The sequence below is a fragment of the Schistocerca cancellata genome, chromosome 2 (genome assembly GCF_023864275.1).
Source record: "Schistocerca cancellata isolate TAMUIC-IGC-003103 chromosome 2, iqSchCanc2.1, whole genome shotgun sequence".
Lineage (NCBI taxonomy): Eukaryota > Metazoa > Arthropoda > Insecta > Orthoptera > Acrididae > Schistocerca > Schistocerca cancellata.
In genome coordinates, this window is record NC_064627.1 from 975,056,052 (window position 1) to 975,071,518 (window position 15,467).

At 42.6% G+C, this 15,467-nt stretch overlaps 1 protein-coding gene across 1 annotated transcript in view; it reads right to left on the reverse strand.

Moving 5' to 3' along the window:
- Nucleotides 1-1,947: 1,947 nt before the first annotated feature.
- The window catches only part of LOC126162950 (L-threonine 3-dehydrogenase, mitochondrial), a 273,596-nt gene continuing 260,076 nt past the window's right edge, over nucleotides 1,948-15,467 (reverse strand). The window contains exons 6-7 of the mRNA XM_049919785.1: nucleotides 3,106-3,372; nucleotides 1,948-2,275 (exon numbers count right to left, since the gene is read on the reverse strand). Of these exons, the coding sequence (XP_049775742.1) occupies nucleotides 2,142-2,275; nucleotides 3,106-3,372 (401 nt within the window). The 3' untranslated portion in view covers nucleotides 1,948-2,141. The remainder of the gene's footprint in view (nucleotides 2,276-3,105; nucleotides 3,373-15,467) is intronic.

The window sequence follows — 15,467 nt, forward strand, 5'->3', positions numbered from 1 at the left end:
CTCTTTACTTCCGCCTCGACTGACATCTCTGCCCAAACTCTTTGTCTTTACAAATGTCTGCTTGTGTCTGTGTATGTGCGGATGGATATGTGTGTGTGTGCGTGAGAGTATGCCTGTCCTTTTTTCCCCCTAAGGTAAGTCTTTCCGCTCCTGGGATTGGAATGACTCCTTACCCTCTCCCTTAAAACCCACATCCTTTCGTCTTTCCCTCTCCTTTCGTCTTTCCTGATGAAGCAACCGTTTGTTGCGAAAGCTTGAATTTTGTGTGTATGCTTGTGTTTGTTTGTGTGTCTATCGACCTGCCAGCGCTTTTGTTTGGTAAGTCTCATCATCGTTGTTTTTAGATATATTTTTACCTAAATGTTAGGTGTGTTGCATGCCTATTGGGTGTTATCTCATTTTGATCGCTTTGTATGTGTGTGCAACCAGTGGCTTACTATGCTCTCCTAGAAAGTGAAAGTGGTGAACCATCTAGAAAGTGAGTGTGAATATATAAAAGGCCATGTAACCTAGGAACATTTTCGTTTACATACTTAGTCTACTTCTCTTACTTAAAAATAATCACCATTTATAGCAAAACTGGAACTGTCATTGTTTAGTTCCCATGTTATTCGAAAATTGTTGATTTGGAATGTAAATCGAGGGATGTTGTACTAAAATTTAAAGAAACATCAACGATTTATCATGTAGTGCCAGAAAATGCAATTTCCTCAAAAAAGTAAAATTACAAAAAATACAAAATAAAAATATATCAAACATCACTTCAGTACATCTTCAAGCTTATGTAAAACATTTTTCCGTCATTGCTAAACAACTTTTGCATTTATCAATTATAATAGGAAACTCTTGCCTTTGATCGTGATGAAGGCCATTCAGTTGAGTACAAAATAACAACAATAATTGCATAGATTTTTTTTATTTATGCATGTAACATGCACTTGTATAAAAATTGTTTTGGTTCATAAAAGCATAGAAGTTATGTGAGCAGCTAATTGTTTTTTACTTATAAAATTTAGTTTATATTTTGTAAGGATATTAAATACAGAATGTACTAACACTGAACGATGTGTTTTTCTAATTGTGTGCAAAACAAACCAACAAATGAAAAAAAAAAAAAACACACACACACACAAAGAGTTTCTCTCTTACACATTCAGTTATGTGTCTTCACTTATGTAATGTACCAAAACTACCAAACCATAGTCCTGGTAGTTGCTGCACATTCTGCTCTACTGCAGGGAAGCTGTGCGGGAGATGCCACTTCAGAACAGTAAATGAAAGGTTCATTAGTCTTTAGCCAAACGGCTGACTTGTTTGTACTTCCATTATTAGATTGCGTGCTTTTGTTCACAATCTCTGGAACTCAAACAATGACAAAAAGTAATTGTTACAAGATTGCAGGATTTCTTAATTCAGTTTCTGCAGTCATGTTATACAATTCTAATGTTGCTGCAGTTTGTACTACTATAATTCTTTGCCACATACCTGCTAAAATTAGCTCATTGTTTTGATTTATTGTCACCCTAAATTCTTTTAATTTTGAAGTAGATGAAAAAAATATTTGCGTGTCAGATTTGGTTGAGACAAAATTTAAAAGGCCTAGAGTAGAAATGAAATTTTAGTTACATGACAAAAACTGTATTTCTTCCAGCAACATGGCCTACAATTTGAGAACCAACTTCCACATTGCTTTAATAACCAGGAAATCTTGCTCTGATCTGTTGAAAAGTGTCCATATTAAGTGATATGTCTATTGTTGATGTAACACAGGAAAGAATGTCTCTAAATTTATTTAGAAAATTCTCGAATACCTACATATTCTTTTTTAATTTACAGTAAGATGAACGAAGTAATTGCTTCATGCATTTTCAGCTTGAGAAATTTTACTGGATTGCTCTCATGCAGCTTGTTAGAAATGTTAAAAATCACAACAGAAGGATTAACAAATAAATTATTCTTATATTTTTGTATTTCGCATAAATAGTAAACTTAAAATACATTCATTAACTACTTTACACAGTTTTCCAAACACATACAATACACAAGACAGTATAAAAATGTCCATCCTGCTAACTAATTGCACAAAACAGCATCAGTTTGTATCGATCCCAAAATAAAAGGAACCTATTTGAAAGTGGCCATTAATTTTGCCTTATGTAGTTCTTTTTGACATCTGCAATCATAAAGCTGACTAGATCTTCAATACCATACTTGTGCTTCCATCCCCAGTCAGAACGGGCTTCTGAATCATCAAATACTTGTGGCCAGGAGTCAGCTGCATGAAAAACAATTCTCTCATAAAAACTGAAAATGAAATTAGCTTGTACATAACAAGATTACATAGTCACAGTTATTGAAAGCTTGGAGGATAATTACTTGTAAGTAATGGAATTGTTAGTTTTACTTTCAATGCTCCTTTTGAAACAGCTGTCAATAATTTGCACTATCTCCTAATATTAAAGGTAAGAGTTTACATTCTCAAAACTCACCACCCATTACGAAATTTCATACACTTTCACTCACCAAATTATAATCCTCCAAATTTTCAAGACACAAAGAATTATCTACATTTGTTGTTACACTCCTACAATGTAATTACAATGCCAGAGAGAGAAAATACAGTGATTAATGATACTAACAAATTACCCGCCTGGATAGCCAAGTGCTTTAGCACACTGCTTCTACGATTTGGGGAGGTGCGCCGGCCCTGGACCCAGTCCAGATTAAATACAAAGGCCGGTGTGCTGGTCAGCCTGGATGTGGTTTTTAGGCAGTTTTCCACATCCGATTAGGTGAATACTGGGCTGCTACACATATCCTGCCTCAGTTACACAATTCACGAACATTCAGAAAACTTTTGCACACATTCACGTGAGACAGCACTAGATGCAGACAGTTGGGGTATGCAAATTCCATCTTGAGGGGAGAAAAAGGTGGGTGGCAGGAAGGGCATACAGCCGATTTCTACCACTAACATTATCAAATTCAATAGTTAACAAGCTTACTCCATGAGGGCATGGAATAAAGACAAAGAAACAGGAGAATAATGTTAAAAAATTAAATTAAAAGACTTTTTTAGCACAAAGTAAATAACATTTTTGTTACCTATGTTCTGCCGACTGTCAGGTTTGTATGTTATTTGAAATCCCGGCACATGTTTGGCAACATGTTCTGCCAATTCTTCTGGTGTAAAACTCATAGCAGTCACATTATAAACTCGTCGCTTTAGTTTCTCGTCTGGTGTAACCATATATTGCCATAATGCTTGCATGCAATCATTGATATGCATCATAGGGAGGCGTGTATCTGGTCGAAGGTAACATTCATATTTCCCATTCTTTAGGGCTTCGTGGAAGATAGCCACAGCATAATCTGTAATTCATACAAAGTATCAAGATGTTACTCAAACAGCTAAATACAACAATCAATATCTAGGTAGGATGTGCAGGAAATAAGTGTTGTCAAGAGTCAAAAACCATAGCTTATATGTATATGTACAATACAGGAAAATACGATATGGGATTCCCATGTCTCCCTTACCTTACAGCTAAATTGTGGCTAAGTGTGGGAAATGGCTCTAATTACTGAAAAATGGAGCAGATGCTATACATGAGTAACAGTTGACATAGAATAAAAAAAAACTTAACTGTATCTTTAATTCATAATGTTGTTTATTTTACAAGGTTAGCACTGACCAAGCTTGGTAAATCGCTGGACAGACAGAGTTTGCACTCTCTGACAGAAGAAGATATATATCATTACTTCGGGCCGTGTCAGCAGTGGATGTCGTCTGATGTCCTTCAGGTAAGAGTAGATGTGGTATCTGAGAATATATGGCTCACTGATGTTGTGATGGAAGCTGTACCTGTAATTTCTAACGTGTTGTTTAGCTTGTCTATTGAGGCACTTCTTTACCAGGTACTGTAAGGTGATGTCAGATAATTCTGCCCTCACTTAGTCACAGTGATCACAATGTTCTGATCTCAGATCTACTGTAGGATTCCCATATCTCTCTAATCTGGGAGCACTCTGCAAAGTACTGGCTAGATGTTAGAGTTGGCTATTGTTGTTGATGTGGTCTTCAGTCCAGAGACTGGTTTGATGCAGCTCTCCATGCTATTCTATCCTGTGCAAGCTTCTTCATCTCCCAGTGCCTACTGCAACCTACATCCTTCTGAATTTGCTCAGTGTATTCATGTCTTGGTCTCCCTCTACGATTTTTACCCTCCATGCTGCCCTCCAATACTAAATTGGTGATCCCTTCATGCCTCAGAACATGTCCTACCAAGCGATCCCTTCTTCTCAAGTTGTGCCACAAATCTCTCTTCTCCCCAATTCTGTCCAATACCTCCTCATTAGTTATGTGATCTACCCGTCTAATCTACAGCATAGTTCTGTAGCACCACATTTTGAAAGCTTCTATTCTCTTCTTGTGTGAACTATTTATTGCCCACATTTCACATCCATACATGGCTACACTCCATGCAAATACTTTCAGAGACGACTTCCTGACACTTAAACCTATACTCGATGTTAACAAATTTCTCTTCTTCAGAAACACTACATTTTATATACTCTCTACTTCGACCATCATCAGTTATTTTGCTCCCCAAATAGCAAAACTCATTTTCTACTTTTAAGTGTCTCATTTCCTAATCTAATTCCCTCAGCATCATCTGATTTAATTCAACTACATTTTATCCTCATTTTGCTTTTGTTGATGTTCATGTTATGTCCTCCTTTCAAGACGCTGTTCATTCCGTCCCACGCTCTTCCAGGTCCTTTGCTGTCTCTGACAGAATTACAATGTCATTGGCGAACCTCAAAGTTTTTATTTCTTCTCCATGGATTTTAGTTCCTATTTCGAATTTTTCTTTTGTTTCCTTCACTGCTTGCTCAATATACAGATTGAATAACATCGGGGAGAGGCTACAACCTTGTCTCACTCCCTTCCCAACCATTGCTTCCCTTTCATGTCCCTCAACCCTTATAACTGCCATCTGGTTTCTGTACAAATTGTAAATAGCTTTTCGCTCCCTGTATTTGACCCCTGCCAACTTCAGAATTTGAAAGAGAGTATTCCAGTTAACATTGTCAAAAGCTTTCTCTGTGTCTACAAATGCTAGAAACATAGGTTTGCCTTTCCTTAATCTATCTTCTAAGATAAGTCATAGGGTCAGTATTGCCTCACTTGTGTCAACATTTCTACGGAATCCAAACTGATCTTCTCCAAAGTCGACTTCTACCAGTTTTTCCATTCGTCTGTAAAGAATTCGTGTTAGTATTTTGCAGCTGTGAATTATTAAACTGTTAGTTCAGTAATTTTCACATCTGTCAGCACCTGATTTCTTTGGGATTGGAATTATTATATTCTTCTTGAAGTCTGAGGGTATTTCGCCTGTCTCATACATCTTGCTCACCAGATGGTGGAGTTCTGTCAGGGTTGGCTCTCCCAACGCTATCAGTAGTTCTAATGGAATGTTGTCTACTCCCAGGGCCTTGTTTCAAGTTAGGTCTTTCAGCACTGCGTTGGCTAATTATTGAAAATGGCACACTACATAAGAGTAACAGTTGTCACAGAATAAAAAACTCGATTGTATCTCTAACTCATAAGGCTTTCTACTATTTCTCCATCAGGACGTGGAAATTATTGGTAAAACATTGTTTTCTGCTTCCTCCTGATAATGGGATTAAAAAAAGCTGAAAATAGTGAATCCTACATTTTTAAAAATCTGTATGTATGTGAACATTGTTGCAGGTTCTAACAAACCAGTTAACCTCCCCACTCCAGATTATTTAAAGAATCAAACTCTCATGTATGAAACAGCTTCAAATATCTGATTACATTACATATTAATTAATGTGTTAAATTTTTAAAATTAAGCATGTAAGTGAACAAAGATTAGAAAAGGTTTAAAATTATGTTTAAAGTTTTTTGGAAGTGCTCTCATTGTCAAATATTGGATGAGTATAGTCTGGGCAATTTTTACTCCATTTTAGCTGAAGTTTTACTGTATGAACACCAAAAATGTAGTAAGCAATAAACTCTTTCGTTTGTATTTCTTGTGTGTGTGTGTGTGTGGGGGGGGGGGGGGGGGGGGCAGTGAGAAAAAAGTTTTGCAAGGTTTGAAATTATGTGTAAAATTTGTTGGAAGTCTCCAAGTGCTCCCATTCTCAAATATTGTGTGGACATAGTCTGGCTGATTTGTGTGCTACAAGATACACTGCTCAAGCCACAGTTATACACGCAGAACTAAAAGAACCATTAATGTATGTTGTAATGAAACTTTTGTTTCTTTCATTAAATGTATATTACTGTAATGTAACGATATTTAATTGAAATGTGAAACACCTCATGGTTCAAACTGATTGAAAATTTTATAAAAGGGAGATAAGAAAAGGCTTGAAAATTTCATAAACAGTTATTACTGCATTAACTTCGAGCTGTTAATGACTACATATAACATTGTGGGAGAATGACAATTTGAACACTGGTTTGAATGGAAATACATAACACTACTTGTGATGTTCTTTCTCATTTGGGCAATTTTCTCTGTTGTGACACTTTTTGTATCTTTTATTTCTGAAGCTTTGTCAGTGGCCTGTAAAACGTTGCTCAGTGATAATTTATATATTAAGGATGTGACGACATAATTCAGAATAGTTATTACACTTGTGTTTCCGGTTCAGCATTTTCTTACAGTCTGTATACAGTTTTTGTCTTCTGCCATTGGCTATCACATTTGTAATTGTGTCGTAGGCCTATTTTTGATCTGCAACTAAAAGTTGTTTATTTGCTTTGAAAAAAATGTGTGCAAGTCATCAGAACTGAACTGCTGCTCTCAATAAATCTCTAAGATAAATGTCATATATAGGATATTATGGTGAAACCAAAGCAAGATGAATGAGAGTTTTTTGGTTAACAGTTCAGCACATATCTTTGATTTTTATCAGAGCTTCATTGAAAATGTTTGCCAAAAATGGACTTGTATTATCATAGTTAATGGTATGGATATGGTGCAGAATGTCTTTACTCCAGTCCTTTCTGAATTTTTGCCATAGAATGTTAAGATTAGATGGCACACATGTGCTGCTTACAACCTATTTTCAAGGAGAACACTAAGATGAACAATGTTGGGATGCCGACTGAATCTCATTGCTTTTGATATATCGACCTGTCCGAAATTGAATAGGTTCACCTGTGTATGCATTAGGATTATCAACACTGAATACTATCATATTGCTGTCCTTGTTTACACATTTGCATATGTAATTGATTGGTTTGATAAGATTTCAATATTCCACATTGATTAGCAGCTTAAATGTTGAAAGTCACTTCGCATTTGCTGCCGGATTCTAAAATCAACTCAATTCAGTATTTCAGCGATCCAACTGTTCGCCATCTTCAGGAGAACACTGCTTCCCTCCAAGACTGAGCAGTTGGTGCCGTCCTTAGTAGAACAACGTCTGCAACGATATATCACACTCAGAAACGATTTTCAAACAGGCTGCACTGAAGAATGTTTTGATGCTGGATAGTACAGGATTCCACATCCTGCTAAGAGGAAATCCATTGTCTCTAGTACTTAAATTATCCACCAACCTATTTCAATTACCTCTTTATAGACACTGCACCAAAAATCAGAAGTATTGGAAACTATCACAGTTTCGTCAAATTTCATACTGTTATCCTCTCTTAAGCAGTGTTCTGCTACAGCTGATTTTTCTGACTGTTGACAGTGATGTTTCACACACCTGTTACGAAATGTGCGAATCGAACAGCTGATGTAAGCCTTCCCACATTGACATGGAATTTTGAATACACCATGTTTCCTAAGCTCCAAACCATCTTTCACAGAGCCGAGTAGTGCCCTAATCTTGGAAGGTGGGTTAAAATTCCTTAAAATTCTTCCAATCTTAAACGATGTGCTCCCAGCATAAGGAAAGAAAGCCACCAATCTGCGTTCCTCTTCATGCACCTCCAGTGATGGTCTAAACTCCATAGCCTGACGAATCTGCTTCTCAGAGTATCCATCTACCTTAAAAACAGCCATCAGATGCCTAAGTTCTTGGGTTAAGCTGTCCGCATCAGAAACAGCATATGCTCTGCGTACCAAAGTCCTAAGGACGCTACTGCATTTGTGTGACGGATGACAACTCATAGAATGCAGATACCTATCTGTGTGTGTCAGCTTTTGGTGAACACCATGTCCTAAAGTCCCATCTGGTTTTTTAGTAAACCATAACATCCAAAAATGGAAGCATCCCATCACTTTCAACCTCGATGGCAAATATAATGCTGGGAGAAGACAGTTGGAGTGGTCCAAACATCTATTAAGAGCATCACATCCATGTGGCCAGATGAAAAAGGTATCACCCACATATCTCCAGAAGCACGTTGCTTGCAAAGCTGAAGTCCTCAGTGTCATATCCTCGAAGTCCTCCATAAATAAATTAGCGATTATGGGTGATAAAGGACTACCCACACCCACTCTGTCATTCTGTTCAAAAATGTTGCTGTTAAATAAAAAATACATGGATGTCAACACATGATGACAGAGCTTCACCAACTCTTCATCTACTTTTTCACTAACCAAACTAAGGGACTCGTGTAAACAGATATACCACACCAAAACTCACTAATAAATCTGAAGGGCCCAGCCTCAAAGATTTCAATTGTTGAATAAAATCCATTGAATTGGAGATATGGTTTTCACACATGCCAACAACTTATCATCTCTTCTCAGTCCATATGTATTCAGGCAGTCAAATCATGTCGATCAGATGGAGCTTGACTGAGCAATAGCAGTTCTGTTATTTCATCCCCAGTGAATGTGATTAAAAAGTCAGGATATTCATATGAATGCATATGTCATGGCGTCTTGTGCATATTCATGCACGTATCGCAGGCTGCCAGTAAATGTTGCAGACTGCCAAGAAATGGTGCTGGAAGTATGACCATTTTGCCAAATGGCTCTGAGCACTATGGGACTCAACTTTTGAGGTCATTAGGCTTACCGAGTTCTAAGTTCAAGGGACTAACTAACCTAAGGTCATCACACACACCCATGCCGGAGGCAGGATTCGAACCTGTGACCGTAGCGGTCTCGTGGTTCCAGACTGCAGCGCCTAGAACCGCACGGCCACTTCAGCCGGCCCATTTTGCCAAAATCACTGCTGTTTCCATCAGTTGCAATCACATCTCATCTTTGGTTCAAACAAATGAAGAGGAGACATGCAGATTCAATTTTCTGCATGCATGTGTATCACATATTGAAGACAGGTAATGGCACTGAAGACTATAATTTGTTCCATTTTGAGGTGTCATTACATGGTTTCAATAATAATTCATAACTCAAACTTTTTTAATGAGTTGTTCACCTATAACAAGAAATAAAATGAAAGAAATGACAAATGTAAATCTGATTTACAAGTGTCTGAAGGGTGACTTTCTTAATATGATACAATGTGTGGAAACAAAAATAAATACAATTACCTTTATCTGGATTAGTTTGCATAATTGTTCATGTGGTCTTCAGTCCAAAGACTGGTTTAATGCAACTCTCCAAGTTACTCTATCCTGTGCAAGCCTCATCATCTCTAACTACTGCAACCTACATTCTTCTCTATCTGCTTAGTTTATTCATCTCTTTGCCACCACCTATGATTTTTACCCTCCACGCTTCCCTCCTGTAGTAACACGATTCACGTTTTCCGTCGCACTTCACATAGTGTAGACCGGGAACTATCTGCCAGGCATGCCCGATGTGAACTGATTGGGCACAGCCTGTGCTGCCTGAGTTGTTCCACCAGCAGAGGGCGCGGCTGAATTCTCGTGTGCCCTCTGGTGGACGGGACTTTACTTGCGGCAACTACTGTCCGTGACACGCCATGCCGATGTGCACCTCCCGCGATCATTCTGGTGGCTACTGCACTCCTCCTCCTTCGGGTGGGGGGGGGGGGGGGGAGGGGGTGAAGCCACTGTGATCCACTGTGTCGGAAGGTGGAGTGTCGTGCAGTAGCAATGACCTCCACGTCCATTGGAAGGCTGGAGTTGGGGGGATCTGCCAACCCTCGAGCCGGAACCTTCAAATACGGTAGGAAATGATCCACATGAAGAGGCCCCCGTCGTCCCACGAGTGGAGCCCGTGACAGAACGGGCGACAAGCAGATCCCAGTCCACCTCGGGAGGGGCAAGACCCAGTGGCGAGGACGATGGGGAAGGGACGGCCACAGGTGAACCAGCCTCCTGAGAAACCGGGCCTGTGAGGGGGGGCCAGCTCTCGCCGGGCCATCACTAACAATGGCGATGCCGGTGCTGGAGCTACTGGAGGCTGCCAAGGCTGAGAACCATAGCAGTGTGGCGGAGTCACAGGTGGGAGGGGCGGTAGCATCCCCTGAGAAAACAACTCGGGTGCCGGCAATGGGGAAGCCGGCGCCCGAGGGGTTGGAGGGTGAATGCCCAAACGTGGACGTAGCTGATTTTGGTGACGACGTACCTCCCGGTCCCCCGCCTGCAAGGTATAGAGCCGGCGGCCATTGTGGCGCAAGACCACCACCGGTATCCAATGTGGATTGTGACCAAACCCACGGCCCAGACCGACATACCTGGTGGAAAACCGGGTACCCCGTTTTGCGAAGATTGGCAAGGACCAGGCCAGAGGAGGTGCAGCAGAGTCCTAGGTTGGCACCCGTGGAGGAGTTCCGAGGGGCTGCGTTCTCCCATCAGTGTGGTCTGGTATGCTGTCAGGAAAAACGTCTACACCTCCTCCGCAGAAAATTCGTGCACATACTTTTTCATCTGCGTCTTAAAGATGCACACCATGCGCTCGGCTTCCCCATTCGATTGTGGATGAAAGGGGGGAGAGCAAACATGCCGAATACCGAAGTGCCTATAAAAATCCTGGAAGGTCTGCGAAATAAACTGAGGTCCATTGTCCGATACCAGGGTGACTGGCAGACCTTCCAGAGAAAAGATTTTTGCTAGTGCCTGGATTGCAACTTCTGAAGTGGTTGAGGAGCAGCGAACCACATATGGGAATCGGGAATAAGCATCACTGACAATGAGCCAAACGCCATTGGGAAACGGGCCCGCAAAATCTATGTGAACACGTTCCCATGCCTGGGTTGCAGGCAGCCATGAAGAGAATGCTGACCTGGGAGCCGCCTGTTGGCTCGCACTCTGTGAACAGTTGGCCACCAAGTGCTCAATTTCTCTGTCAATACTGGGCCAGTACACATGTATGCGAGCCAAGTTTTTAGTACGGGAAACACCCCAGTGCCCCTCATGTGAGGACCTCCCTGCGCAAACTTGCAGGAACAACCACGCAAGGAGCTGTATCATCGGTAGCCAGAAGAACAACTCCTTCCAAGACTGAGAGGCGGTCTTGTAGAACAAAATAATTACGAAGAGGGTCCGAGGCCTGGCCTGGAGGTCAGGACGACCACCCCTGCTGAACGAGGCAAACTACTTGCCAGAGAACCGGGTCAGCTGCCGTTTCCCTGGCGACTCTAGAACTATTCATCGGGAAGCCATCAACCACTTGGCAGGACGCCACATCCAAATGAAAACACATAATCTCTTCCAGATCGAAGTTAGGATCCAGGCCCACTGGAAGACGGGAAAGAGCGTCAGCGTTGGCATGCTGTCCAGTAGGGCAAAAATGAATGTCATAATGGTACTTAGAGAGGAACAAGGCCCAGCGCTGCAGTCTGTGGGCCGCCCTATCCGGAATCTGAGAGGCGGGGCCAAATAACGATATTAATGGCTTATGGTCAGTGATTAACTGAAACTTCGTGCCATACAAGAAAAGGTGAAATTTGGTAACAGCGTAGACAATGGCCAAAGCCTCTTTTTCCACCTGGGAGTAATGGGCCTGTGCGGGACTAAGAGTTTTAGATGGACTAAGAGTTTTAAACTCAAACGCTAGTGGCTGCTTGGAGCCATCCGCGTTGTGATGGGCCAGGACCACCCCCACCCCATACTGCGAAGCATCTGTAGCCAGGACCAACGGCTTATTGGGGTCAAAAGTAGCCAAACAAGGCGCTGACATGAGGAGGCCCTTCAACAAGGTGAACGTTCCCTCGCATGCAGGCGACCAATCAAAAGGAACACCCTTGCGCAGATGGCAGTACACGGGGCAGGCGATGGTGGAAGCCCTGGGAATGAACCGGTGGTAATAGGCAATCTTGCCTAAAAAAGCTTGTAACTCCTTCAGCGAAGCGGGCCGCGGAAGGTCGACGATACCTTGGACCAAACTTCCTAGCGGCTGGATGCCGTGCCGAGAGATGGTGTAGCCCACATACTCAATGGACGGTTGGAAGAAGTTCGACTTAGGGCAGGTTGCAATGCAGGCCCACGAACCTGAATTTGAGAAAGAGGGTTCGAAGGTTGTGCAAGTGTTCCTTCGTGCTGCGGCCTGTGACAATTATGTCGTCCAGGTAATTAATACAATGAGGGATTGTCGACGTGACATGCTCAAGATAACGCTGAAATATCACCGAGGCACTGGATATTCCAAAGGCCAACCACAGGTATTGATAAAGGCCAAACGGGGTGTTGACGACCACCAGCCGTTTGGAGTCCTCATCAAGTGGTATCTGATGATAAGCCTCCGAAAGATCGATTTTCGAAAAATATTGGCCTGCCGCCACGGCAGAGAACAATAAATCAGAACGAGGCAAGGGATAGGTGTCCACCACCAATTGGGAATTAATGGTGGCCATGAAATCGCCACAAAGATGTAATTTTCCCGAGGGTTCCCTGACAATAACTAGGGGCGAAGCCCACTCACTAGAAGAAATGGGAAGAATGACCCCAAGGGCTGTCATCTGGTCTAGCTCTGCTTTTACCTGAGGGCAGAGAGCCAAGGGGATCTGCCTCACTCGTAGAAAACACAGGCGAGCCGACGCCTTCAACGTTAAGTGAGCTTCGAAGTCTGAAACACGCCCCAGGCCCTCCTCAAAGATATCCTTAAAGTCAGAGATCAAAGATTCCAATGATTGATAGGGAACGTCTTCGGAGTCTAACTGCATGGTGTCTGCGATAGAAAAACCGAACGTTTGAAAGGCATCCAATCCAAAAAGGTTAGCGGAGCTCACATCACTGACAACAGTAAAAGTAAGAGGCCGAGTGACTGATTTGTAAGTAACGTCGGTAGTGAATTGACCCAGTAGGGGAATGAACTGTTTACCATAAGCGCATAGACGCTGGTAAACTGGCGCCAACGGGGGCGACCCAAGGTCGGAGTAAGTTTGTGCATTCAACGAGGAAACTGCCGCACCCGTATCTACTTGCAGTTGTAATCGGCGCGACCGAACCGACACCTCGATAAAGAGTTTATGTGCCGATGCGTCGTTCCTGAATGTCAACGTCCATGTCCTCTGTACCTGCTTCCTTCGATTCTTTTGAGGCTGAGCGGCAAACTTTAGCAATGTGTCCCTTTTATGACATTTATGACAAACGGCTCAATGCTGGGGGCACTCTGACCGATCATGATGGATATAGCACGATGCACAGGACGGCAACAGGGGCTGGCGGCCAGAACTCTGTTTACGCGCCATGCGGGAGCGGCCGTAACGGCTGGATTGTACCGCTCACACGTCGTCCACCCCGGACGCAGTGGACGTGGCCGAGCCGTCCTGAACTGCCGCGACGTCGCACCACGCTTCCAACTGTTGACCTGCAGCGTGAGAGACTTCATACGATTGAGCAATGGACAGGCCTTCCTCAAGGGAAGGGTCTTCCAACTGCAGGGCCCATTGCCAGACCTCCCTATCAGGGGTCGAACGAACAATGATGTCGCGTACCATAACGTGGGCATATGACTCTTGTGACTGCTCCGTGACAAAATGACACTTGCAACTAAGACCGTGCAGGGTAGCGGCCCACACCCGGTAAGACTGATGGGGCTGTTTCTTGCATTGATAGAACTCGACCCTAGCCGCCACAACATGCGGGCGGCGGCGATAATATGAAGACAGCAATGAACACAATGCGTCAAAAGACAAGGACGAGGGTTCCTGCAACGGTGCTAGCGGTCGCAAAACTTGATACAGCGAGGGAGATATCCAAGACAAGAAAAGAGCATGACATACCTCCGCAACGGCAACATTAAATGCCTGGAAATGCTGCCGAGGGCGATGTTCATATGCGTCCCAATCCTCCGCCGTCTCGTCATACGGGAGAAAGGGAGGAGGGAACGGCGCTGGAGCAGACTGCGTGGAGAGCAACGTCGGAAGCACTTGTTTCATGGTTGCCATGAACTCCGTCTGCTGCTCAACCAAAACCCGCACTAAATCCTCCATCCTGTGGATAAGCTGCAAAACCGGAACAATGACGCAACACGCGAAAGAACGATCCCATCCGCGTCGCCAATTGTGTAGTAACACGATTCACGTTTTCCGTCGCACTTCACATAGTGTAGATCAGGAACTGTCTGCTAGGCATGCCCAATGTGAACTGACTGGGCACAGCCCGTGCTGCTTGAGTTGTTGTTGTTCCGCCAGCAGGGGGCACAGCCGAATTCTCACGTGCCCTCTGGTGGCCGGGACTTTACTTGCGGCAACTACTGTCTGTGACGCGCTGTGCTGATGTGCGCCTCCCACGATCTTTCTGGTGGCTACTGCACCTCCAATACTAAATTGGTGATCCCTTGATGCCTCAGAATGTGTCCTACCAACCGATCCCTTCTTCTAGTCAAGTTGTGCCACAAATTGCTCTTCATTCCAATTCTATTCAGTACCTCCTCATTAGTTACATCATCTACCTATCTAATATTCAGCACTCATCTGTAGCACCACATTTCAAAAGCTTCTATTCTCTTCTCATGTAAACTGTTTAACATCCATGTTACACTTCAATACAATACTACACTCCATACAAATACTTTCAGAAAAGACTTCCAGACACTTGAATCTATACTGAATGTTAACAAATTTCTCTTCTTCAGAAAAGCTTTCCTTGCCATCACCAGTCTGCATTTTATATCCTCTCTGCTTTGACCACCATCCATTATTTTGCTGCCCAAATAGCAAAACTCATCTACTACTTTAAGTGTCTCGTTTCCTAATCTAATTCCCTCAGCATTGCCTGATTTTGTTTGACTACATTCCACTATCCTCATTTTACTTTTGTTGATGTTCATCTTGCATCCTCCTTTCAAGACACTGTCCCTTCCGCTCAACTGCTCTTCCACGTCCTTTGCTGCTTATGACAGAATTACAATGTCATCAGTAAACATCAAAGTTTTTATTTCTTTTCCTTGGAGTTTAATTCCTACTCTAAATTTTTTTTGTTTCCTTCACAGCTTGCTCAAAGTACAAATTGAATAACATTGGGGATAGTCTACAACCCTGTCTCATTCCCTTCTCAACTACTGCTTCCCTGTCAAGCCCATTAACTCTTGTACCTGCTATGTGGTTTCTGTACAAATTGTAAATAGTCTTTTGATCCCTGTATTTTACCC